The sequence below is a fragment of the Nerophis lumbriciformis genome, linkage group LG23 (assembly GCF_033978685.3).
Source record: "Nerophis lumbriciformis linkage group LG23, RoL_Nlum_v2.1, whole genome shotgun sequence".
Classification (NCBI taxonomy): Eukaryota; Metazoa; Chordata; class Actinopteri; order Syngnathiformes; family Syngnathidae; genus Nerophis; species Nerophis lumbriciformis.
The window spans coordinates 39,915,327-39,942,242 of record NC_084570.2 but is presented as its reverse complement, the minus strand read 5'-3'; the positions used below and the strand labels follow the sequence as shown (position 1 = coordinate 39,942,242).

The following is a 26,916-nucleotide window of genomic DNA, read 5'->3' as shown; positions in this document are numbered from 1 at the left end:
TTACACCAGGTTTTACTCATAACAATGCCCAAGTTACGTCCAATGTCTTCAGAATAGCAAAACGCCACTTGGAAATATGCAAATTAGGGGTGTAGACACACCCAAAAATAAAAATGAGCATTCCAACACATTTCTAATTGTCAAAACACATGAAATAGACACCAAGTTTACATTTGTAGCTCATCTGTTTCAAATGTTAGAGACAAAAGCTATTACAAGTGGCGGCCATATTTGATTGGCCGCTGTGGCGACCCCAAAGGTCACCGGCGCGGGCGCCCTAGCTAAATGATTTAAGTATGCCCTGAACTACACCTGTGCCAAGTTTGGCGCTTTTAGACAAAAGTGAACAAATTTATCCCTAAGGGCTCCACTACAAGACGTCACCGTGGAATTATTGAGTCTGTTTAGCTGATTGGAGAGCTAGCTTGTTCAGCTAGTACAGTGGTCCCCAACCACCGGTCTGGGAACCAGTACCAGTCCGTGACGTATTTGCTACCGGGCCGCACAGAAACATTAATTAATTTATAAACTACCGCATTTTCTCTGACTTAACTTTCGCCTGTCCCACCTGTCCTCCTATCCAGGAGATGGCAAAAAGCCGCTGCCTGACCAGGGCTCAGAAAATCTGCAGAGACTCCTCCCACCCCCACCAAGGACTGTTTTCACTGCTGGACTCTAGAAAGAGATTCCGCAGCCTCCCTAGCAGAACCTCCAGGTCGTGTAACAGCTTCTTCCCTCAGGTCATAAGACTCTTGAACGCATTAAAATAATCCCCTCAATTCCCCCCAAAAATGGATTAACTGGCTGGAATATAAAGACAATATAACATACATCCATAAACCTGCAATATATTGATCTGCACAGTAATCTATTTATTTATATCTGCACCTTATTGCTCTTTTATCCTGCACTACCATGAGCTAATGCAACCAAATTTCATTCTTATCTGTACTGTAAAGTTCAAATTTGAATGACAATAAAAAGGAAGTCTAAGTCTAAGTCTAAACACACCAATAAGCTTGTTAATAGAACTCCTTTGTTATAGTACATTGGACAATGCACATTAATGGACATATACAATGTTAATGTGCCAGATTGTAGCCAAAGGCTAATTTTTCATGCTAATTTTGTTTGCTGTTTTTATCTGCCACAAGTAGAAAGCCGGTCCGTGAAAATAATGCATACATTAAACCGGTCCCTGGTAGAAAAAAGGTTGGGGAACCCTGAGCTAGTGGGTCCATGACCATGACTTCTGTTTTGTTTGATCAACCGTTTTACTGCCCTGTTACAGACACCGTTTGGAAGCAATAAAGGTATGTAAATAAACATTTACCAAATACTTCTGTGTAAATAAGTCATTTCACAACGTATATATCTGCGACTTATAGTCCTGTGCAGCTTATATATGAAAAATAAATTCAGAAATTTAGTGAGTGCAGCTCTACAGTCTGGAAAAGACGGTATACACAATGGAAGTTCTATTTATGAACATTTTGTTGGAGCATCTTGTAGATGTGCCTCTGTGTGAGTCTCCATGCACCAACACTGTGTCGCGCCTGCAGGCAAAAAGCAGGGCGCAGCATTTTAAATCAGTTGTTTCACCTTTTGACAAGTTGTGTCCATTTATCTAACTCAGCGAGTCCCACAAAGAACAACGGAGGGAATCGCTGTGGAGTTAAAAGACTATTTGCCAAGAGTACATTAATGGCGCTCACAAGTATTGAAGAATTGACAAATCAAGTTTTACTTGTGAGGAGACCGGACTTTTCTGGAAAAAAAGATGCCATGGCAGACCTATTTCACACTCTTGATGAAGTAAATGTCAATAGATTTGACTTTTTCTGCTTTGGCTGCTGCCCTCGCGACCCGACCTCAGATAAGCAGAAGAAGATGGATGGAAATGTTTTTTATTGTACCAATATGCTTGTTTAAGGATGTATGTGCTTTCTGATCATTTGTGAAGGCACCAAAGGGACTTTGTGTGGATAGTTAAGAGACAGTTGATCCAGCACTAAGGTTTATGTGACGAACACATGTGACTAAGGTTTAGGTTTATGTGGTGAACACATGTGACTAAGGCTTATGTGACGATGACATGTGACTAAGGTTTATGTGATGAACACATGTGACTAAGGTTTAGGTTTATGTGATGAACACATGTGACTAAGGCTTACGTGACGAAGACATGTGACTAAGGTTTATGTGATGAACACGTGACTAAAGTTTAGGTTTATGTGATGAACACATGTGACTAAGGTTTATTTGACGAAGACATGTGACTAAGGTTTATGTGATGAACACATGTGACCAAAGTTTATGTAATGAACACGTGACCAAGGTTTATGTCATGAACACATGCGACTTTGGTTTATTTGACGAACACATGCGACTAAGGTTTATGTGATGAACACATGTGACGTAAGGTTTAAGTGATGAACACATGTGACTAAGGTTTATGTGATGAACACATGTGACTAAGGTTTATGTGATGAACACATGTGACTAAGGTTTATGTGACAAACACATGCGACTAAGATTTATGTGATGAACACATGCGACTAAGATTTATGTGATGAACACATGTGACTAAGGTTTATGTGATGAACACATGTGACTAAGGTTAATGTGATGAACACATGTGACTAAGGTTTATGTGATGAACACGTGACTAAGGTTTAGGTTTATGTGATGAACACATGTGACTAAGGTTTATTTGACGAAGACATGTGACCAAGGTTTATGTGATGAACACGTGACCAAGGTTTATGTGATGAACACATGTGACCAAGGTTTATGTGATAAACACGTGACTAAGGTTTAGGTTTATGTGATGAACACATGTGACTAAGGTTTATTTGACGAAGACATGTGACTAAAGTTTATTTGACGAAGACATGTGACTAAGGTTTATGTGATGAACACATGTGACCAAGGTTTTTGTGATGAACACATGTGACTAAGATTTTTGTGATGAACACATGTGACTAAGGTTTATGTGATGAACACATGTGACTAAGGTTAATGTGATGAACACATGTGACTAAGGGTTATGTGAAGAACACACGTGACAAGGGTGTCCACTCAAGAGGTTGAACATGAAGATGAAGTCAGTCTTCTTATTTAGCCTACCTCAGTCCAGTAGTCGCTGGCCCGGAAGAAGGCCACCACGTTGTGGACGTGTGACAGCAGGTTCTCCACCACCCTGGAGTTCTTCAGGGCCCAGCCGATGACCTGCTGCAGTGTCTCAGCCACGCAGGTCATCCCGGTACCAAAGTCCAGCTCTGACTGTGGCGCCTCGGACCGGGACGGGCAGTCCGACAGGAAGGCCAGGATGTCGTGGTTGTCTGGCCTGCCCCTGTTGGACGGGCACATGATCTTGTAGTCGCAGAACAGGCTGTTGGACGCTAGCGCCTCTTTGGCATTGTTGAGCAGGACGTAGCCGATGCTGCGCGGAAAGACGCCGTAGCTCAGCAGCACGGCCTCCAGCTCCCGGGCCACGTCGCCGCCCGGGAGGTGACGGAAGGCCACGGTGGGCCGGCGGATCTGCCAGGAATCGCTGATGAAGTGGAGCCGCACCACCACCACCGGCTCCTCCCCCGCCCAAAGGTCACAGGTCACGTGGACGGCGCCGTCTTGGGCTTTGGACAGGCGGGCTTTGAGGTCACGGATGAGCTGAGGTTTGATGCTCCTCTCCACCTCGTCGTACAGCTGCAAGGCCACGGCACGCTGGGACAGCTTGTGGTACTGTGGACTGATGGTGCTCATGAAGGAGCGGAACCCTGCGCCTTCCACAAAACTGTGGGGGAGCAGCACAAACATTGGAGCTCTGATCACTAACATTTACTACCTTTAACTGTGGGGGAGCAGCACAAACATTGGAGCTCTGCTCACTAAATATAATACCTTCAACTGTGGGGGAGCAGGACAAACATTGGAGCTCTGCTTACTAAATATACTACCTTCAACTGTGGGGGAGCAGCACAAACATTGGAGCTCTGCTCACTAACATTTACTACCTTCAACTGTGGGGGAGCAGGACAAACATTGGAGCTCTGCTCACTAAATATACTACCTTCATTTGGGGGGTACATCACCAAAATGATTCCCAGGCACGGCCACCGCTGCTGCTCACTGCTCCCATCACCTCCCAGGGGGTGATCAAGGGTGATGGGTCAAATGCAGAAGATAATCTCACCAAATCTTGTGTGTGTGACAATCATTGCTACTTTAACTTTATTTTGTAAAAAACATTCATTAAATTTCATTCAACTTGAATTAAAGTAGAAACTGTGTTAAAGGGAAATTGCACTTCTTTTTTTAATGTTATCTATCATGTGCAATCCTCATTTAAGACAAGAACACATTCTAAGTTGTAAAATAGGGCAAGATTAGGCGGCTAACAATGCAGCTAATGGGAGTACACTTATCAAATCCAGAAATACTCAATTTACATGTCATTAACCAATAATAGCAATAGTCTCACTAACACAGAGGAACTACTTCTGGTGGCGCCGTGATCACAGAGTCCTGACTAGAAGCAGGAAATACGACCATATTAGTCTAGAGTTTAGGTCACTGCACTGACTTCCTGTTGCTCAGAGAACATACAAACCCCAACACCAGTGAAATTGTCACGTTGTGTAAATGGTAAATAAAAAGAGAATACAAATGATTTGCAAATCCTTTTCAACTTATATTCAATTGAATAGACTGCAAAGACGAGATATTGCATGTTCACACTGAGAAACTTTTGTTATTTTTTGCAAATATCAGCTCATTTGGAATTTGATGCCTGCAACATGTTTCAAAAAAGCTGGCACAAGTGGCAAAAAAAGAGTGAGAAAGTTGAGGAATGCTCATCTAAGACTTATTTGGAACATCCCACAGGGGTACAGGCTAATTGGGAACAGGTGGGTGCCATGATTGGGTATAAAAGCAGCTTCCATGAAATGCTCAGTCATTAACCAACAAGGATGGGGCAAGGGTCACCACTTTGTCAACAAATGCCTGAGCAAATTGTTTAAGAACAACATTTCTCAAGCAGCTATTGCAAGGAATTTAGAGATTTCACCATCTACGCTCTGTAATATCATCAAAGGGTTCAGAGAATCTGGAGAAATCACTGCACGTAAGCAACAAGCCTCTGACGTTCCATCCCTCAGGCGATACTGCATCAAAAAAGCGACATCCGTGTGTAAAGGATATCACCACATAGGCTCAGGAACACTTAAGAAAACCACTGTCAGTAACTACAGTTGGTCGCTACATCTGTAAGTGCAAGTTAAAACTCTACTATGCAAAGCCAAAGCCATTTATCAACAACACCCAGAAACACTTCGATGGACTGATGCAAAGTGTAAAAGTGTTCTGTGGTCTGACGAGTCCACATTTCAAATTGTTTTTGGAAACTGTGGATGTTGTATCCTCCGGAACAAAGAGGAAAAGAACCGTCCCGACTGTTCTAGGGTCAAAGTGTAAAAGGCAGCATCTGTGATGGTATGGGGTGTATTAGTGCCCAAGGCATGGGTAACTTACACATCTGTGAAGGCACCATTAATGCTGAAAGGTACATACAGCTTTTGGAGCAACATATGTGATAACTCAATGACGACAACCTTTTTCTTTGTATACGTATACTTTACGGAGTTTAAGTTCAGGGAACACAACAACAAACCGGCCACTGCCGTTCACATAACCGACTAACAACCGGAGCCCGCGCATAGAGCAGTGCATGCAGGGAGTTACCGTAAATACACTAAAAGAGTGTACCATAATAATGCGCAATGCAAAAACAGAACATTTACAATCTCCCACCTTTTTTTCTCTTTTTTTTTTTTAAACACAAAAAATCAAAGTCTATTATTAATGTCCATAAGTATGAAAATGTAAGAACATGGTAACCAACAAAAAAACGTATACAAAAATTTGTCCACAAAAGAATACCGTAGTCTCTATTCCAGTTTCCACTCTCCAACACTGAGTGCCTTTAGGAGCTGAAGTGCGGATGCACCTCATTTTGTCAAACAGTCAGCTAGCTGCTCTCCTGTAGGTGCCCAGAGAATCTGTTGGATTCTTTTACTCTGAAGAAGTTCTTTGATGCCACTTATTTCAAGGTGGAGCCTTTTCTCTGTCACTGACTTAGTAGACTTGATGGCGTCTGCAAGGGAGTGGTTATCAGTGACACACACCATTGGTAAGACATGTTGTGATACATTCCCTGTGGTAAGTTCTGCATGAAGGTCAGATAAAGAAATGGCACTGTCAACAGCATCTGCAAGGGCAAGAGTTTCTCCAGCAAGAGTGCTCCGTACGACTCTCCTGATCTTTTTTGACTGCCAATACACAGGTGAGAATCTTCCTTCCTAACCCATCAGCAGAATGAGATGTCCCCCTTGAGTGCCTCCATCTGTAAGGTTTCCCAGCGAGGCGTCGCAGAACACTACTCGCTTTAGAGAACTGTCTTTTCCTGATTCTGATTTCAATTTTCTCACCACCTTGTTTGTGTCATGTAAAGTCTGCCCAATAGCATGTTTTATGTTAGCTGCAAGGACACATGTATCAAACATAATATCCGGTCTACTTTGTCTGGCAACCCACAGAAGTTGACCTATTTTTGATCTCAGGTCATCAATTTCACTTTCAGTCAAAAGAGCATCCCGTCTCATGGCTCTGGAGATGTCTATGTGAATTGGCTGGAGATTCTGTATGTAATTGTCTTGATGCATACACATACCTGCCAACTTTTGAAATCAGAAAAACCTAGTAGCCAGTGTCCAGGGGCCGCAGGCCCCGGTAGGTCCAGGACAAAGTCCTGGTGGGGGGTTCAGGCCGACGCAAAATGATTATTAGCATTCAGACAGGTCAAAATGTTGCTAAAACCATCACTTTTCTATCAGTCACAGTGACTTTTCAAAACAAAAATATTACAGCAAAAATCATATGGGTTGATTGACATGTTTATTCTGTAAGCTAACTTCAATAGTTTGAAATTATTTTGACAGTTAATGCCAGTTATCCTGTCAACCTTTCACAAGACTTCAATTTGTTAATTGAAAGTATAAACAGTATAAACACTTTTTACAGTAAATAAATGGTAAAACAGTACTAAACAATTCCATTAAAAAAAAAATTGGTGTCATTATTAACTTTCTGTCCAAGCTTGTATAATCTACTGCCTTGTTCAAGTGTAAAAAATATTCTGTGCCTAAAATTCACATTTCTATCACAATTATCATACTGTAAACATGGTAAGCTAACTTCATTCAAATTAATAGTCCTGTCAATAGCATGGAATTACAATTCAAATGTAGTTTTTTTGTAAGCCTTTCAAAAGAATTCAAAATATGAAAAATTAATGAAAATTAATTTAAGCCATCAGACACTTGAAAAGTGGCACATCACATCTCTAATGTAATCATTTTAACTTTTCAACAGAAATAGCACTGCAAAAATATTAAGGACATACTTCTGTATTTTGGTAGTTATGCTGTCAACATTTAACAAAATTTCTTCAACTTGGACTTGAAAGCATAAATAGTATAAACACTTTTAACAGTATAACAGTACTAAACAATTCCAATAGATAACATTGGTGTCATTACCATTTTGTGGCTAAAATCCAAATTTATTCTATCAGATTGATCATACTGCAAAAATGATATGGTAACTTTATGATAAGTTTACTTCATTAAAATGTAATTCAATAGCATCATAGAATTAAGAAGTAATAGAATAGTATGATAGTTATAGGTTACTTGTTTTGAACATGTTATCGTTATCACAAATAAAAAGATATACTGTACACAGAAATTATTTTTGATTTGATTTATTGTTTATGTAATAAAAGATTTACTTAAAATTTTATGTTTTGTGAGTTTTTTTATGCTACAAACTGTACTTACCGGCGATGTAAACCGAAAGAGACATTTCCGTAATGAAAGCTGCAACACCTTTTTTAGATCCCCTCATCACTGCAGCATTATCGGCAGCAAAGCAAACCAAATTCTGCCAAGGAATTTCGTTTGAGTCTATTTCTTCCGCGAGTATTTTGTAAATGTTTTCGCCTGTGGAAGCCGTATTGCATTCCCTCAAAGACAGAAGTACTGACAATACTTTTCCAATGTCGTCATCGAAACATCGAACACAAGGTGCAATTCGCGTAGTTTTCACCCTTTTTGGAACGGATAATTATTCCCGGATAGGCTTTTGAATATTCTTCACGGAATGACTGCAGTTTTCTTTTCGGTTTAAGACTCGTTTGCGATTTTTCTCCGGCTGATTCCATGATCGTTCGCTCGTTTGGAAACAATGGCAACTGCATGGTGCCTCGTGCTTGGCAGCTGTGCTGTAAATAGCCTCGCGCATGGCATTTGGAATGGCTCGATAGGAAGTTACGGGAAGCAGTGTCGATTGTCATTGTTGTTACGCGATTTCGTGAATAAAACTTTAAAAAAAAAATTTTTTTTTAATTAATGAAAAACCGTATTTTTTATCACTGCAACCGTAACCCGGAATAGGTTGATGAAAACCGTACTAATTACGGGAAAACCGGAGTAGTTGGCAGGTATGCATACATGTTACTCCATTTGCAGTGACATACTCCATGCCTACATTGCGAAAGCTGTCATGTTCTTCTCTGCCCACTTGAAAGGCAGATTGCAGGTGAGGGATTACGGTTGTTGTGAAAATCTGTGAACCACCCCAGATGAAATCATCAACATGACAAGCAAGCACCCCAGACACATTACAATCTTTATCCAACCAATAAAATATAGCAGGGTGAATTTGTGACATCTTTCCTCCAGTTTGCAACATTGTTTCTTTAACCCTATTGTACCAGTACAGTGATGCATCATTTAGTCCATAAACACATTTGTTTAGCTTCCATAGAGTTCCCTCACTCTTAGCTTCAGGTGGTGGACGAACATAGATGTCTCGGGATAACTCATTTCCTTGAAGGAATGCTGACTTGATGTCCATAGAGTGGGGTGTCCATCGGTTTTGACATATCACAGACATGAGTAGTCTAAGAGACTCTGAGGCACATGTTGGCGAGTCTTTTGGGAGATCTTTTGGGTTTAGCTCTTCAAATCCTCTCACCACTAGCCTTGCTTTTGGAACTATGCCGTCTGGTGTGTCTTTGAGTGTACACATCCATCTTGTGGAAATGCATTTTTGTCCCATGTTTTTTACTTCATCAAACACACCGTGTTTCTCCCAGTTACTGATTTCAGTAAGTTTAGCTGATTCAAATGACACATCCTTTGTAACAAGTACATCCTCGTGATCAGATGGCTGTTCCACCCTGTCCGATGACTGAATCTGCAGTGTCAACCTGTGAAAGGTCAGCTGACCTTGTTGTGCCAGTGAGGTTAAAGGGGAACATTATCACAATTTCAGAAGGGTTAAAACCATTAAAAATCAGTTCCCAGTGGTTTATTTTATTTTTCAAAGTTTTATTTTTTTAATTTTACCCATCACGCAATATCCCTAAAAAAAGCTTCAAAGTGCCTGATTTTAACCATCGTTATATACACCCGTCCATTTTCCTGTGACGTCACACAGTGATGCCAATACAAACAAACATGGCGCATAGAACAGCAAGGTATAGCGACATTAACTCGGATTCAGACTCGAATTTCAGCGGCTTAAGTGATTCAACAGATTAAGCATGTATTGAAACGGATGGTTGTAGTGTGGAGGCAGGTAGCGAAAATGAAATTGAAGAAGAAACTGAAGCTATTGAGCCATATCGGTTTGAACCGTATGCAAGCGAAACCGACGAAAACGACACGACAGCCAGCGACACGGGAGAAAGCGAGGACGAATTCGGCGATCGCCTTCTAACCAACGATTGGTATGGGTTTGTTTGGCATTAAAGGAAACTAACAACTATGAACTAGGTTTACAGCATATGAAATACATTTGGCAACAACATGCACTTTGAGAGTGCAGACAGCCCAGTTTTCATCAATTAATATATTCTGTAGACATACCCTCATCCGCTCTCTTTTCCTGAAAGCTGATCTGTCCAGTCCAGTTGGAAATGCATCTGCTTTGAGTGTCGCAGGATATCCACACATTCTTGCCATCTCTGTCGTAGCATAGCTTTCGTCGGTAAAGTGTGCGGAACAAACGTCCAATTTCGTGCCACTTTTGCATCTTTGGGCCACTGGTGCAACTTGAATCCGTCCCTGTTCGTGTTGTTACACCCTCCGACAACACACCGACGAGGCATGATGTCTCCAAGGTACGGAAAACAGTCGAAAAAACGGAAAATAACAGAGCTGATTTAACTCGGTGTTTGTAATGTGTTTGAGAAAATGGCGGATTGCTTCCCGATGTGACGTCACGTAGTGACGTCATTGCTCCGAGAGCGAATAATAGAAAGGTGTTTAATTCGCCAAAATTCACCCATTTGGAGTTCGGAAATCGGTAAAATATATATATATATGGTCTTTTTTCTGCAACATCAAGGTATATATTGACGCTTACATAGGTCTGGTAATAATGTTCCCCTTTAACTGGCTCAATGTACTCCAGATTGTACCAGTCCTTGTTTCATGTAATGCTGAAATGTGCTGTCCTACCCATTTACTCATGGTAGTGCCCTCCAGGGCAGGCGGTTTATCAACCAGCACAGAAGGTAGTTTCGGGTTTTGTCCAAACACCAGCTGGTATGGACCAAATCCATGCACATTGTGCATTGTATTCTTTGCCATCAAGGCCCAATCTAGGGCTGCTTTCCAGTCACAAACACTGCTTTTCTTCACTTTTAACGGGATCTCTGTAAGGGTCGGGTTATGTCTTTCCATCAATCCATTACTCCATGGACTGTAGGCAGCAGTGGTTTTCACTTCAATATTAAAGTTCTCAGCCATGTCTCTCATTTCCTCATTATTGAATTCACCTCCATTGTCACAAAAAATCTTAGATGGGGCTCCATGAACACTCACCCAGGAATGAATAAAGTGCCTCACAATTTCACTGGATTTTTTGTGGTAACAATGCTACCAGCACTGAACCTGGTGAAGTGATCAATCATGTGGAGGTACCACACATTTGGTTCTCGCTCGTGTAGATCTAATGCCACAGTTTCATTGTATGTTGAAGCCATTGGTAGACCAACTGATGGCTTTGGTTTGGGCTTGTTGTACTTGAGACATGTTTCACAGCTGCTTACAGCACTAATTAGTAAGTTTTTTTAGTTTATCAACTGAGGCATGTCCAAACTGCTTGTGAAGTTTCACCAAAACTTTGTGTTTTTCATCTTTACTCATGCCATCTCTTATGGCCAGAACCTCATCAGTTTGGGGTTCATTCTCACGGGTGGCTGTGCAATCTCTGTCCACTATGTTTACACAGTAGTGTCCTGAGGATGTAATCTCAAGAGGCACTGGTTTCTGAAACATTGTGGCTTTATCATTCTCAATGTCAAGCACTGCTTTTGCCATCTTAAGTGACGTTTTACTTAGTAGTAAAGGAATGTTCACTGAGACCACCTCAGTCTCTATGTGGCACCTGTTTTAGCTGGGACTTTTACTTTTTCTACGGAATGAACAACTTGTCCATCACCAAACTTAAAAGCTCTTCTACGCTGTGTATTTTCCATTTTTTTCTTGTCACTCTCCTTCAGTGTATGAATGTATTTGTCTAGCCATTTTTCACCACAGACTGTTCTGGTGCATGCAGTGTCAATTACAGCTGAACCTAAGGCTTCTACCATGAATATTTCAGCATCAGATACTGACTCTTTAGAAAACAATGTAACATTGCACTCTTCAATTGCTTCTGTCTCTGCATTTTCCTCTGTCATTTTTACATGTTCAGCCTTATTTGGGCAGTCCTTTGCCCAGTGAAATGTACTCTGGCAAATTGCACACTTTGACCTCCTGTCGAACCTATCTAGTGGGTTTGAGCCAGTCAATGGCACCCTCTTTTGGTCGGGTTGGGAACGAAATTTCCTTCCGTCTCTTTTCCTTTGATCCACAAAAAAATATCTTCAAGCATGTGAATTCCCCCGCTGCATGTGGGCGGCTGCATATTGTCTCCAAAAATCCTTTTTAAAGCTGACTTCATGCTTGCAAATGTAAGTGTTGAACAAGCTGTAAGCGCAAGCTGTTTATCTTTAACATCGAGACTGGCTGTATCTAACAACTTGAATGCTAAAACAGCGTCGCGAAGAACCATGTCAAATTTGCGCATTTTGTTGTACCTCTGCTCGAACTGAACGATGTAATCCACCATGGAAACTTCGTTTTCTCTCCGGATCTTGTCAAAGTCTGTGTATGCATCATAAGCTCTGTCCTTTTCTTCTTTTAAGAATACATTATCCAATGCCTTTACAAGGGTCTTCATCCCATCATCTTTGTTCAAATCATCCGCAGGTATTTCCAAAGCTGTACCTCTAGCTCTCCCCCTCAGTGATAGAGCAACAGCTAATGCTTGTTTCTCCTTATCGAGGTCGGTAACACGTATCCACATTTCAACTTCATTTTTCCAGCTCTCATATGACTTATTTTCTTCAAACGCAGGAGGGACTCTGTAGTTAGCGTTGTTAGACATCCTCTGCTACCATTTGATAACTCAATGACGACAACCTTTTTCTTTGTATACGTATACTTTACTGAGTTTAAGTTCAGGGAACACAATAACAAACCGGCCACTGCCGTTCACATAACCGACTAACAACCGGAGCCCGCGCATAGAGCAATGCATGCTGGGAGTTACCGTAAATACACTAAGAGAGTGTACCATAATAATGCGCAATGCAAAAACAGAACATTTACAATATGTTGCCATCCAAACAACGTTATCATGGACGCCCCTGCTTATTTCAGCAAGACAATGCTGATACAACAGCGTGGCTTCATAGTAAAAGAGTGCGGGTACTAGACTGGCCTGCCTGTAGTCCAGACATTGAAAATGTGTGGTGCAATATGAAGGCTAAAATAGCAGAAGGGAGAGTGTTGAACAAGAAGAAGATATGGAGGTGAATATGATGCACATAGATTCACCTGAGTGGCAACATGTCTTCAGCAATCATCCTCAATGCTGCGTCAACAACCTTTTTCTGGTCCACTGCTTCTTTTTCTTCTTCTGCTGGAGCGCTGATGCGGGAGGCTTTGGGAGGAGGCAACTTCCCTTGCTCAGGTGTCTTCTGCCTGACTTCAGGCTCCTCAGACTTGCCCTGCAGACCAGAGCCAGACATGACCAGCTACACCCCCCAGTGGAATGCAAAGCTTTACCATTTGTCCAGTGAATGTGTCAAGTGGGGCATCAGGCTTGGAGTCCACCTGCCAAACATGACATCCAGCATCAAGCGGCCTGAGAAGGAGTCAATAGGCAGCCTACCCGTCCTACAAAGTGCTGAATATCCACGCAGATGTTGTCATCTTTCAGCAGACCCAACTCAGCTTGCCCTTTCAGAAAACAGTTCCAGCGCGTCTTCACCGTGCCTTCCGTCCTACAAACGCAAAGCACACTTCAAAAACAATCCAGCGCCTGGCAGGAATACGTTTCAAAGAAAGGCTTTGCTACACATCTTAAAATAAAATGTCAAGTGCAGCTGTGCTAAGCATGCGTCAGTTATCCACAAGCAACATTCATGATGTGAGCGTAACGTTAGCATGTAGCTATGCGTCTGTGTCCTGATAGCTCTTTTCTGTTGTTGCAATCATCAGGCCACCTATTATCGCCTCATCCCATATTTGCCATTTCCACGTGTATTGGCCTCTTTATATCGGTATCCTTTTTTTGATTTTTTAAAAACTACAATATTTTCTAGCGGTGTCAAACATTTTTTTCCCCCGAATGAATCTTGATTTTTAATTGTAAGTACAATTATTGATATAAAAAATCCATGTGAAATAAATACCGTATTTTTCGGACTATTAGTTGCAGTTTTTTTTCATAGTTTGGCCGGGGGTGCGACTTATACTCAGGAGCGACTTATGTGTGAAATTATTAACATATTACCGTAAAATATCAAATAATATTATTTAGCTCATTCACGTAAGAGAATAGACATATAAGATTTCCTCGGATTTAGCGATTAGGAGTGACAGATTGTTTGGTAAACGTATAGCATGTTCGATATGTTATAGTTATTTGAATGACTCTTACCATAATATGTTACATTAACATACCAGGCACGTTCTCAGTTGGTTATTTATGCGTCATATAACGTACACTTATTCAGCCTGTTGTTCACTATTCTTTACTTATTTTAAATTGCCTTTCAAATGTCTATTCTTGGTGTTGGGTTTTATCAAATAAATTTCCCCCAAAAATGCGACTTATACTCCAGTGCGACTTATATGTTTTTTTCCTTCTTTATTATGCATTTTCGGCAGGTGCGACTTATACTCCGGTGCGACTTATACTCCGAAAAATACGGTAGGTATGTTATTATTATTATTATTATTTGAATCTGTCTTGTCCAGCCACAAATCATATAGTTGATGTTGATGATCTATATCTGCTGTACACATTTACTTTACTGAAGAAGTTTGGCTAGAATTTTATTCAACAAAACACGTTTTCCTTTAAGTAATATAGAAATGCATGTAGTTTATCATTGAACTGGCACACAATGTTATTAAAAAAGGTATTGATTTTGAATGGAAAAGGAGAATTTATTCTGAATTGAGTGGTTACCCGAGAATGAAATGGTGTGGTGCCCAGAGATTGACAGCCCTAATAGAAACACGTATTAACAAATGAATAATCAGTGAAGTAGAAGGTAATGATCAGTGACTTCAGACTTTTTGCCTTGCATGTGAAGAGTTGCTTTCTTTTTTTCATCTTTCCACCGGACCACTCGCGCTCTCAAAACAGCCTTTTTTTGGTCGGGAAATCCAGTTTCTGTTCTTCTTTCTTGGCATCTTACCGTTTCCGTTTTGTTTGTTTGACTTGCAGCGTGGGTTCAATAAAACGTGCACAGTTCCATGATTCCATCAAATAACAGGACAGACATGAAAATGACAAAAGACTAACTTTGTGTAAATGTATCGACGAATGGGAAGCAGCACTTCACACATTCTCATACTTTCTCTAAAATCCAGGAAAAAAATATGTCAGCCATCTTCAACTATCATCTACATGAAGGAGCACAAAACCCTTGTATTTAAATGTTGACAATATTTCAGAAACCTTATTTATTACATCCATAAAGTGTTATAAAAGGGAGTACAGAGTCAAGTATTTTGACCAGATTTCCCAGGACATTTTCTATATTTTGATGCTCCTCTTAGACACGCGTAATAAAGATGTTCAAATAAACATTATGTCACTACTGCTTCCATCTTTCCTACAAAATGTTCAAAAAGAGGTTTACTTCCATATAATATTCATGTTTAAATAACTTTTACTGCGAATTAATATCACCTCCAAATATCCGTTATAGGCCTCCTTGACTACTAATAATCAGTATCAGTCCTGAAAAAAACATGTGGGCCCATCTCCAATCTGGACGTGATCTTGCAGGTTTGGATGCCTGTGAACGCTGTTTTATAGCCAGTTTTATTCCCCGCCTGTCTGATGTCTTTGAAATGAATACTTCCATGTTTATTGGTCCATCCATTTTGTACCGCTTGTCCCTCTCGGGGTCTTTATGACTGTTTTGTCAAGGTGGACCAGTGAATACACGTTGGCAGAAATTTCTCCTTGCTCCAATCAAGTATTACTTTGGTAAGATGTGCAGAGTCGCATCCAGGGTCACTTCAACCAGCCATGGAGAAGGTACACAATGTCCAGGGGACCCCTACTTGCACCTTCAAGGACCCTGACAACACCAACACCGGGTGACACGCTCCTCAGTGTGACCACAGCAGATGTGAGGAACACCTCAAAGACCCCAGTAGTCATGAAGTGCTTCAAGGGGCTGGTTGTGACTCACATCAAGGACAAGTTCCACATCAATATGGACCCCCATCAGGAAAAACCATCTCGTCAGTGGTCCACACAGCCCTCACCCCACCTGGAGAGCAGAAACTCCGACAACCGCCTGTTCCTCTGGACTTTTTCTAAGCCTTCACCACAATCATCCCACAGACCCTGGTGCAGATGTTTGCCTCTTTTGGACTGACTCCCACACTGCGGAACTGGGTCCTGGACTTCCTGACCAATGGACCTCAGACTGTGAGGATCCACAACACTGTCTCCTCCTCCATCAGCCAAGAGTGAAACGCATGGCTAACAACCATGAGTCCCAATGCAGACAGGAGGTTGAAGACCTGGAGAAGTGGTGCAGAGAAAACAACCTCTACATCAACGTGAAGAAGACCAAGGTGGTGGTGGTGGTGGACTTCAGAAGGGACAGAGGCCCCCTCCTCCACTGTACATCTGAAGAGCAGCTGTGGAAGTGGTCTCCAGCTTCAGGTACCTGGCCAGGAAGGCGACTCTAGTTCCTCAGGAAGCTACGACTTGCTGGACTTGGGAGCTCCGTCCTGAGCCGGCAGAGAAGAAGGCTCTGCAGAGGGTGGTAAAGGCTGCACAGATGACCTTCCCAACACCTGAGAACTGCACATGCGGAGATCAGCCTCATGAAGGACTCCACTCACCCTGCACACTAGCTCTTTCAAACTCTCCCCTCAGGCAAGCATAAGGAGTAAATCCACCAGGCTCTTCCCTAAAACTGTGAGACTGCAGAACGCTAGCCGGGCTCCATAGTCTACTTCCTATGTTTGAAGTCCAGCATCAAGGGGAGATGTTGACGACTAATACTGTACCTTCCAGGAAGCAGCTTGGCGATGTCAGCCCAGCGGTTCCCCAGGGCACAATGACTTTTGTAAAGTATGAGGTACTCCTCGTGGCTCCAGCTGGCCTTGGTCAACCGGGGGTCCAGGTGGTTGGTCCAACGTTCACGACACTGTTTCCCCAGACGACCGGTCATATGCTGGGCGATCAGATTCCAGCGTGTGGTGCCAAACCTGCTGGCTAACTCGAGGATCTGCTCGGGGACAGACAAGGTTATGAATGTTAAGATGAAACTCCTTCCATATGTGCTTATGTTACAGATGTGTTTGTCCTGGACATTCTACACACAATGACAATGTGACATTAAGAATACAAAGCCAGAAACCACAAGTATTCACAGGCTCTGCCATGAAGCTCAAAAGTGAGTTCAGGTGTTTCATGTTTCATTGTTGGTTTGGAAAGGCACACACCTGTCTGTATGTAAGGGCCACATTTGACAGTGCATGCAGAGCACAAACCAAGAAGGGAAGTCCAAGGAGTTGTCTGTAGACCTCCGAGACAGGATTGTCTCCTAGGACAAATCTTGGGAAGGGCAGAGAAAAATATCTGCTGCCTTGAAGGTCCTAATGAGCACAGTGGCCTTCATCATCTGTAAATGGAAGAAGTTTGGAACCACCAGGACTCTTCCTAGAGCTGGCCTGGTCTAAACCGAGCGATCGGGGGAGAAGGTGACCAAGACCATGGTCACTCTGCTAGAGCGACAGCATTCCTCTGTGGAGAGAGGAGAACCTTCCAGAAGGACAATCCACCAAGAAATGGCCAGACAGACACTTCTAAGTCCAAAGTTTGCCAAAATGCACCTGAAAGACTCTCAGACCATGAGAAACTAAATGCTCTGGTCTGATGAGACAAAGATTCATGTTTGGAGGAAACCACCAGGCCAATATCATCCCTACAGTGAAACATGGTGGGGGCAGCATCATGCTGTGGGTATGCCTTTTAGCGGCAGGAATTGTTAGACTTGTCAGGACTGAGGGAAATATGAATAAAGCAATGTACAGAGACATCCTGGATGAAAACCAACACTTCCCATTCAACCTATTGGAGCTTAAGAGGTGCTGCAAAGAGGAATGGTTGAAACTGCACAAAGATATGTGCGCCAAGCTTGTGGCATCCTGTTCAAAATGACTTGAGGCTGTAATTTCTGCCAAGGGCGCATCAACAAAGTATTGATCGGAGGCTGTAAATTCTTTTATAAGTGTGATTTTTTTTATTTTTTACTTTTAATACATTTGTAATGTTTAAAAAAACAAAAAACTTTTCACATCGTCATTAAGGGTATTGTGTGTAGAATTTTGAGGACAACAATGAATGATTCCATTTTTGAAATGAGGCTGTAACATGAGAACATGTGTAAACGTAGTGATAATACAACTTGATGACTACCTTTTGGTCTTCCTCTTTGGACCAGCAGCCTTTGACAGGTTGGTTATCCTCACTGTTCTTCCAGCGGTGCATGCACTGGCCTTCACTCCTTCCCTGGATCACATACAACATACCTCACTACTCCATCTTCTTTTGCAAATCACACTTTTCTTCCATGTTGGTACCTGCATATGAATTAAAAGCATGCCTAACCCCGAACCCTAACCCTGGAGTTTGCACAATATGTGTTGTTTTCCCCAAATGTCATGTCAGCCGACTATCTAGACTATGTACGGTAGAGCAGTGGTCCCCAACAACTATTCATTCTCTTCTTGTGGGACAGACTGACTCCTAAATGCACATGCATCCATTTCTAATACAAAGTACCGGTATTGTATAGTTCTAACTTATATCTGTCAGTAGACACGTTATGGAAGATAAAAACTACAACATTTCTAATACAAAGTAGTGTATAGTGTAGTGTATAGTTGTAACTTATATCTGTCAGTAGACACGTTATGGAAGATAAAAACTGCAAACTCTTACTGGTAACAAACTGGCGATGGTTTTCCAGTTGCGTTCTCCAAAATTCTTGACCAGGATTTTCAGGTTTTCCTCCTGCACAGAAGAAAAAGTGACATCAAGTCACAGCTGCTTGCAAGGCCAGAATAATCCAGCTCTTAAAGGACTCAAATATACATACACATAGCTAACAAGTTATTATTACATGTAGTATAGGTAGATATATTATTATCATCATTATTATTATAAGTAGTAATACTAGTAGTATAGGTAGATATATTATTATCATTATTATTATTATAAGTAGGAATACTAGTAGTATAGGTAGATATATTATTATCATTATTATAAGTAGTAATACTAGTAGCATAGGTAGATATATTATTATTTTAAAGTTAAAGTTAAAGTTAAAGTACCAATGATTGTCACACACACACTAGTTGTGGCGAAATTATTCTGTGCATTTGACCCATCACCCTTGATCACGCCCTGGGAGGTGAGGGGAGCACTGGGCAGCAGCGGTTGCTGCGCCCGGGAATCATTTTTGGTGATTTAACCCCCAATTCCAACCCTTGATGCTGAGTGCCAAGCAGGGAGGTAATGGGTCCCATTTTTATAGTCTTTGGTATGACTCGGCCGGGGTTTGAACTCACAACCTACCGATCTCAGGGCGGACACTCTAACCACTAGGCCACTTAAGTAGTAATACTAGTAGTATAGGTAGATATATTATTATTATAAGTAGTAATACTAGTAGCAGTGTTTCCCACACATTCATTTATTTGTGGCGGCCCGCCACGAAAGAATTACGTCCGCCACAAATGGATTTTTCGGCTTTTGACTCGCTCGACCGCTCATAAAAGCAATGGGACTGTCTGTGAATGTTGCTTGTAGTTACACCTCTGGTGCAGTAGGTGGCGGTAGCCTACTATGCTACGCCAATAGCGCTTAATTCACCTGGTGGGCCAGAAGAAGAAGAAGAAGAGGGACGGACGGAATCAAAATACTCGCCGGCTACTTTTCATAATGATGGCGCTTCCTACGTTTCTACCTCAAACGTCCAAAAGCTGCTGAAAGCCTTGATCCAGGATGCCATGGGGAAAAAACTTAAATGGTGCCTTTTGGCGATAGTTAGCAGCTTGGTGGCTCATAGCCGGCTAGCTAACGCTTGCTAGCGTGGTAGCATTGCTTCATTTTTACAGGTGTTATAGGTAGATAGTAGTGATGGGTCCGGCAACACCGATGCATCATAGAGCGAAACCCTGTGTCGGTGCGCGTACCGCTTTTAGAAAGTCACGTGACCGATCATGAGCTGTTTTGGTCACGTGACCAATACGCGAACTGTGTCGCACTGACGCCTCCTCTGTGCCCTGTGAGCGTGTCTTTTCTACAGCCGGGGAAATAATAACTAAGAAGAGAAAGCGTCTAAAATTGAATAAGTTGGAAAAACTGTTTTTTTTAATAAAAATGTGTAAAAATAAATAAATAATAATTTCCAGGTCCACAAGCATCCTCATTCACAACACGTTCTCTTAGATTTCCATGTTATGATACATGTTCACATTATTTATTGACTGTATCTAAAAAAGACAAAAAATATATTTTTATTTAAATGAAGTTATGAAATAATCCTAAATGAAATACAATGACTTGGTTTATATTATTGTATATACTAGGTCAGTGGTTCTCAACCTTTTTTCAGCAATGTACCCCCTGTGATTTTTTTTTAAATTCAAGTACCCCCTAATCAGAGCAAAGCATTTTTGGTTGAAAAAAAAAGATAAAGAAGTAAAATACAGCACTATGTCATCAGTTTCTGATTTATTAAATTGTATAACAGTGCAAAATATTGCTCATTTGTAGTGGTCTTTCTTGAACTATTTGGAAAAAAAGATATAAAAATAACTAAAAACTTGTTGAAAAATAAACAAGTGATTCAATTATAATTAAAGATTTCTACACATACAAGTAATCATCAACTTAAAGTGCCCTCTTTGGGGATTGTATTAGAGATCCATCTGGATTCATGAACTTAATTCTAAACATTTCTTCACAAAAAAAAAAAATCTTTAACATCAATATTTATGGAACATGTCCACAAAAAATCTGTCAACACTGAATATTGCATTGTTACATTTCTTTTCACAGTTTTTTTTGACAGACATTTTAGTGACAAACCTGAGCTTGTGCTTCACTGAGTTTATGAACTTACATTCATATTTTGTTGAAGTATTATTCAATAAATATATTTATAAAGGATTTTTGAATTGTTGCTATTTTTAGAATATTTTTTTAAAAATCTCACGTACCCCTTGGCATACCTTCAAGTACCTCCAGGGGTTCGCGTACCTCCATTTGAGAACCACTGTACTAGGTCATAAAATCAGTGTCAGTTGAGTCGGTCCATAGGTTGCCTGTAGGGATTTTTAATGTCCAGCAGATGTCAGTATTTAGTGACACAGTATCGACACAGTATCAATACAGTTTTGCAATGTCTCGAAACGCTTCATGACGCCTCATCAACCCATCACTAGTAGATAGGTTATAGGTGCATCGCTCGCGGCTCGTCATATATTTAACATTAATCCGTGATTTCACCGAGCGTTTCACTGACGGTGAGCAGCCTGACGCTGCTTCATTAACACCGCCGCTGTTTGACTCGTGGCCCGGGGCAGACGCACGTAGTAACAGTCACGTGTTACAATACCGACGAGCTAACGTGTCCAGGTTATAACCATGTTGTCAATAAACACACATGGACTGAAGCTAAATTGTCCACTGTCCACTGCAGCATGTGAATGCAATGAAAAGAATAAAATCTGAGCCAACCAGCTGTTAAAATGTTGTCCAGGTTAATGTTTTGGCCATTAAAGGCCCTTCATTTCAAGATTTCAACTGTGATCGGGCTTTAAACAGGTGGCTGACCTGTTCAGATGAGTGTAACTGCTACTGGTCAAATAATGTGAAATAGCATTTAATTTTACATGTATGCAATGCCATTTAAATGTAATTATAGATAATAATAATAATAATAATAATAATAATTACTGTGTAGTGTTGTAAATAGTCAACGGGAAGAATTTTAGTAAGATATAAGCCATGAGCACTACACAGCCAGAAAAAAACCTAGGGAGGACAAGTAAAAATATTGGGGCAAGTAGATTTGAGAAGTCGGGCAAGTAGAAAAAACCTTAACGTTGAACCCTGCATGTGTTGAGCTGCTGCCGCTTAAGGTTAGACGGCACTGTACAAAGAGCAGTTCTGCTCGCTAGTAATAAATTCTAATGTTGGATGTTCACTCCTTCACACAGATGAGTATAGAAAAATATTTTCAACGGCCGAAAAGGGCTCGACTTGGAGAGGAGGTAGGCCTACAGGAGGAGGTTGTTGACTGACTGTGGCAGGACACCTCTGCCTCCGTTTCACTTCATGTTGCTGGTAAATAATATGGTTGTAGTAGTAGGCTAAAGTTAAATTATTTAGTATTCACTAATTAAAGGGGCAGAGCTTTAAGAGACATTTTAGCTTTTATATTTTATAAGATATATTTTTTGTAAGAACCACAATTAATAAATATATTTCAGTGAATCACTAATTGTTCAAATCTGTATATAAATATGTACATAAAATGTTGTAATTATGTTCCAACTCCGCGTTCTTCTTGGTCATCGCCGCTGCCGCCACCCCCCCCCGCCCCCACCACCACAAATAGATGCCTGTCCTGTGGGAAACACTGCTAGTACCGGTAGTATAGGTAGATACAGTATTATTAGGAATATTATTATAGGTAGTAATACTAGTAGTATAGGTAGATATGATATAATAATAATAATAATAATTAGTAGTAATACTAGTAGTATAGGTAGATATAATATTATTATTACAAGTAGTAGAACTAGTAGTATAGGTAGATATATTATTACAAGTAGTAGTACTAGTAGTATATGTAGATATATTACAAGTAGTACTACTAGTAGTAGTATACGTCGGTAGCTATAATATTACAAGTAGTAGTACTAGTAGTGTAGGTAAATATGATATTATTATTATAAGTAGTAATACTAGTAGTATAGGTAGATATATTATTATTACAAGTAGCATAGGTAAATATACTATTATTACAAGTAGTAATACTAGTAGTATAGGTAGATATTACAAGTAGTAGTACAGGTAGATATGATATTATTACACATAGTAGTACTAGTAGTACAGGTAGCTATGATATTATTATTATTATTATTATTATTATTATACCGTAAGTAGTAATACTAGTAGTATAGGTAGATACAGTATATTATTATTGCAAGTAGTAATACAAGTAGTATAGGTAGATATTTTATTATTACAAGTAGTAGTACTAGTAGTATAGGTAAATATATTACTATTATTACAAGTAGTAATACTAGTAGTATAGGTAGATATTATTATTATTACAAGTAGCAATACTAGTAGTATAGGTAGATATATTATTATTACAAGTAGTGGTACTAGTAGTATAGGTAGATAAATTATTATTATTACAAGTAGTGGTATAGTAGTATAGGTAGATATATTATTATTATTACAAGTAGTAGTACTAGTAGTATAGGTAGATATATTATTATTACAAGTATTAGTATAGGTAGATATGATATTATTACAAGTAGTAGTATAGGTAGATATGATAATATTACAAGTAGTAGTACAGGTAGATATGATATTATTACAAGTAATAGTATAGGTAGATATGATATTATTATGATTACCAGTAGTAGTACTAGTAGTAAGGCTGGGCGATGTGGCCTTTTATTAATATGTGGATATGTTTAGTCCATGTCAGGATACACCATATATATGTGGATATGTTTAGGCCATGTCAGGATACACCATATATATGTGGATATGTTTAGTCCATGTCAGGATACACCATATATATCTGGATATTTTGTCTTAGCCTTGAATGAACACTTGATGCATATAATCACAGCAGTATGATGATTCTATGTGTCTACATTAAAACCTTCTTCATACTGCATTCATATTAGGGCTGGGCGATATATCGATATACTCGATATATCGCGGGTTTGTCTCTGTGCGATATAGAAAATTACTATATCGTGATATTCGAGTATACGTTCTCACGCAGTTGCTTTTAGCTGCGGGCATTACACTACAGGCGTTTCTCACTCTTTGTTGTCTCTGCTTCTCACAGAGACATAAAACAAGAACACCTTCTTACATACGTCACATACGTATACACCCTCGCGGAGCAGAGGTAGTGGCATGGGTAACGTTAGCTGTGGTGCAAGTGGTAATACGAGAGAAAGAAGGTGCGAATCTGGTAACAAATGAAGGAAGAATTAATTCACAAGAAAAACAGCAGGGGGTCCATCGTCTGGCGGTGGTTTGGCTTCAAGTGGGAATATGTCGAACAGACAACCGTAATTTGTCAAGTGTGGGGCAAAAGCGTTGCTACAAAAAGTAGCATTACTGCTAATTTGTAGCATCATTTCAAAAGTCACCTGCTAGAGAATGACGAGTGCTTGAAACTCCGCATGTCAATATCTCTGTTCGGTGCCACACCAACAAAATGCAGAGGCAACCATTTCCACATCAACACCGTATTAAAAAAATAGTCAACAAAAGGAGATAACGTCCGCAGGAACCTACCACATAGCGAAGGACATACACTATTTGATTTCCTATTATGCAGCTCATTTTTATTTGACAGTTATTGAAATGATCTTGTGTGACATCATGCACAAAAGTGCACTTTATTTGTTTTAAACTATTGTAGTGGCGTTCTTTACAAAAAGTGCACTTTAATTTAGTGTTATTTTGATATGTCATCTTAGTGACATCATCCACAAAAGTGCACTCATAGCTTGTTTTAAAATGTCTATGACAATCTTGCACTTTCTGTTTTGGAAATGACATGAATGTTTGTGCCACTGCTTAATAACTGTTTAATAAATACACTTTTGGTCAATTGACTTAGTTGTGATTTCCCTCTCTGCATGAACGTTTAAAATTAGCATATATTAATGCAGTATGAACAAGAATGTTTTAATGTAGACACATAGAATCATCATACTGCTGTGATTATATGCATCAAGTGTTCATTCAAGGCTAAGGCAAAATATTGAGATATATATCGTGTATCGTGACATGGCCTAAAAATATTGAGATATTTAAAAAAGGCCATATCGCCCAGCCCTAATTCATGTATGCTACTTTTAAACTTTCATGCAGACTAAGTCAATTTAGCAAAAGTGTATTTATTAAACAGTTATTAAGCAGTGGCACAAACATTCATGTAATTTCAAAACAGAAAGTGCAAGATTGTCAGACATTTTAAAACAAGCTATTAGTGCACTTTTGTGCATGATGTGACTACAATAGTTTAAAACTAATAAAGTGCACTTTTGTGCACGATGTCACTACAATAGTTTAAAACAAATAAAGTGCACTTTTGTGCATGATGTCACTACAATAGTTTAAAACAAATAAAGTGCACTTTTGTGCATGAGGTCACTACAATAGTTTAAAACAAATAAAGTGCACTTTTGTGCATGATGTTTTGTGCATGACGTTATCTCCTTCTGTTGTAGACTATTTGTTTCATACGGTGTTGATGTGGAAATGGTTGCTTGGGCATTTTGTGGGTGTGGCACCGGCTGAGATGTTGACATGCAGAGTTTCAAGCACTCCTCATTCTCTAGCAGGTGACTTTTCAAATGATGCTACAAATTAGCAGTAATGCTACTTTTTGTAGCAACGCTTTTGCCGCATACTTGACATATTACGGTTGTCTGTTCAACATCTTCCCGCTTGAAGCCAGACGATGGACCCTGTGCCGTTTTTCTTAGGAATTAATTCTTCATCCTCCATTTGTTACCAGATTGGCACCTTCTTTCTCTCGTATTACCACTTGCACCGCTCCGCTTGCACTACATGCCACTGCTAACGTTAGCCATGCCGCTACCTCTCTGCTGGGCGAGGGTGTATGACGTTGCACGCGCGACAGTATGTGACGCATGTAAGAAGGTGCGCTTGTTTTATGTCTCTGAGAAGGAGAGACAAGAAAGAGTGAGGAAAGCCTGTAGTGTAATGCCTGCAGCTAAAAGCAACTGTGTGAGAACGTATACTCCAATATCACCATATAGTCATTTTCTACATCACAAAAGTCAAACCCGCTATATATCCAGTATATTCCATATATCGCCCAGCCCTAACTAGTAGTATAGGTAGATATTATATTATTCCAGGTTGGATCCCTGCTTCCACCATCCTTCCGTATTGATTGAAGACAAGTGTGAATGTCATTGAAACATTTAGCTCCATCTTGTGACACTTCTTCCACTCCCGTCCTTGCACACTACAACAAAGATGACGCTGTCCAAGTGGAGGCACGTAAATAAGACCGCCCACAAAAGTGTCAGAAAGTGACTTGAAGATGATGTGTAAAAACATTTTGACCAAAGAAGCACCATTACATGTTATGTAGACCACAAGGAAGTCTTTTAAATGTAGAAAAAAGTAATGCGCCTTATGTATGACAATAGACCTGAGTAGATCCAGTGCGCCTTATAATCCTGTGTGCCCTATGGTCCGGAAAATATGGTAGATAACAAATTTCACTATGTAAAGGGCTTTGAGTCTCTGGAGAATAGCGCTATATAAATATAATTCTCTTCAAGTCACTACATGATTATTGCCATCATTTTTTGTGATTATTTACGTGTGTTGAGTCCTTCATTTAGACAGCCCTAATTATGATTACATTATAAAATAAAGCTGGCGATAATATGGTTTATTAGCAATACTTTTACAGGACAGCACAATGTGAAACATAACCTCACTCTATGGTTTTTTCAGTTGTTTCTTCAGACAAAAGCTGAGTCTGTCTGCATAAAGCTAAATATTTTGTAAAGTAGATGATCACTTATTGTTCTTCTACACACTCTAGAATCTGACCAAGGTATGTAGTCTTTGGCTTCACTCACCTCTTCTGGACTCCATTTGACTTTGTTGTCATCCTTCAAGTCTGGCGAGGATGAGTCCGCATCCACACATACGTCTACTTCTGCCTTTTCCACCATGCTGCAACAAACATGTCACATGTTTACTTCTGCCTTTTCAACCATGCTGCAACAAACATGTCACATGTTTACTTCCGCCTTTTCAACCATGCTGCAACAAACATGTCACATGTTTACTTCCACCAAGCTGCAACAAACATGTCAGATGTTTACTTCCGCCTTTTCAACCATGCTGCAACAAACACGTCAC

At 40.3% G+C, this 26,916-nt stretch overlaps 1 protein-coding gene across 3 annotated transcripts in view; it reads right to left on the bottom strand.

Moving 5' to 3' along the window:
- mybl2a (v-myb avian myeloblastosis viral oncogene homolog-like 2a) overlaps window positions 1–26,916 on the bottom strand; it is a 34,722-nt gene that overhangs the window by 5,890 nt on the left and 1,916 nt on the right. For all 3 annotated transcript variants that reach the window (XM_061985550.2, XM_061985552.2, XM_061985551.2), the window contains exons 2-9: window positions 26,631–26,727; window positions 18,670–18,741; window positions 18,145–18,237; window positions 16,731–16,951; window positions 13,354–13,465; window positions 13,248–13,295; window positions 13,017–13,189; window positions 3,130–3,796 (exon numbers count right to left, since the gene is read on the bottom strand). In XM_061985550.2, the coding sequence (XP_061841534.2) occupies window positions 3,130–3,796; window positions 13,017–13,189; window positions 13,248–13,295; window positions 13,354–13,465; window positions 16,731–16,951; window positions 18,145–18,237; window positions 18,670–18,741; window positions 26,631–26,726 (1,482 nt within the window). In that variant the 5' untranslated portion in view covers window position 26,727. The remainder of the gene's footprint in view (window positions 1–3,129; window positions 3,797–13,016; window positions 13,190–13,247; window positions 13,296–13,353; window positions 13,466–16,730; window positions 16,952–18,144; window positions 18,238–18,669; window positions 18,742–26,630; window positions 26,728–26,916) is intronic.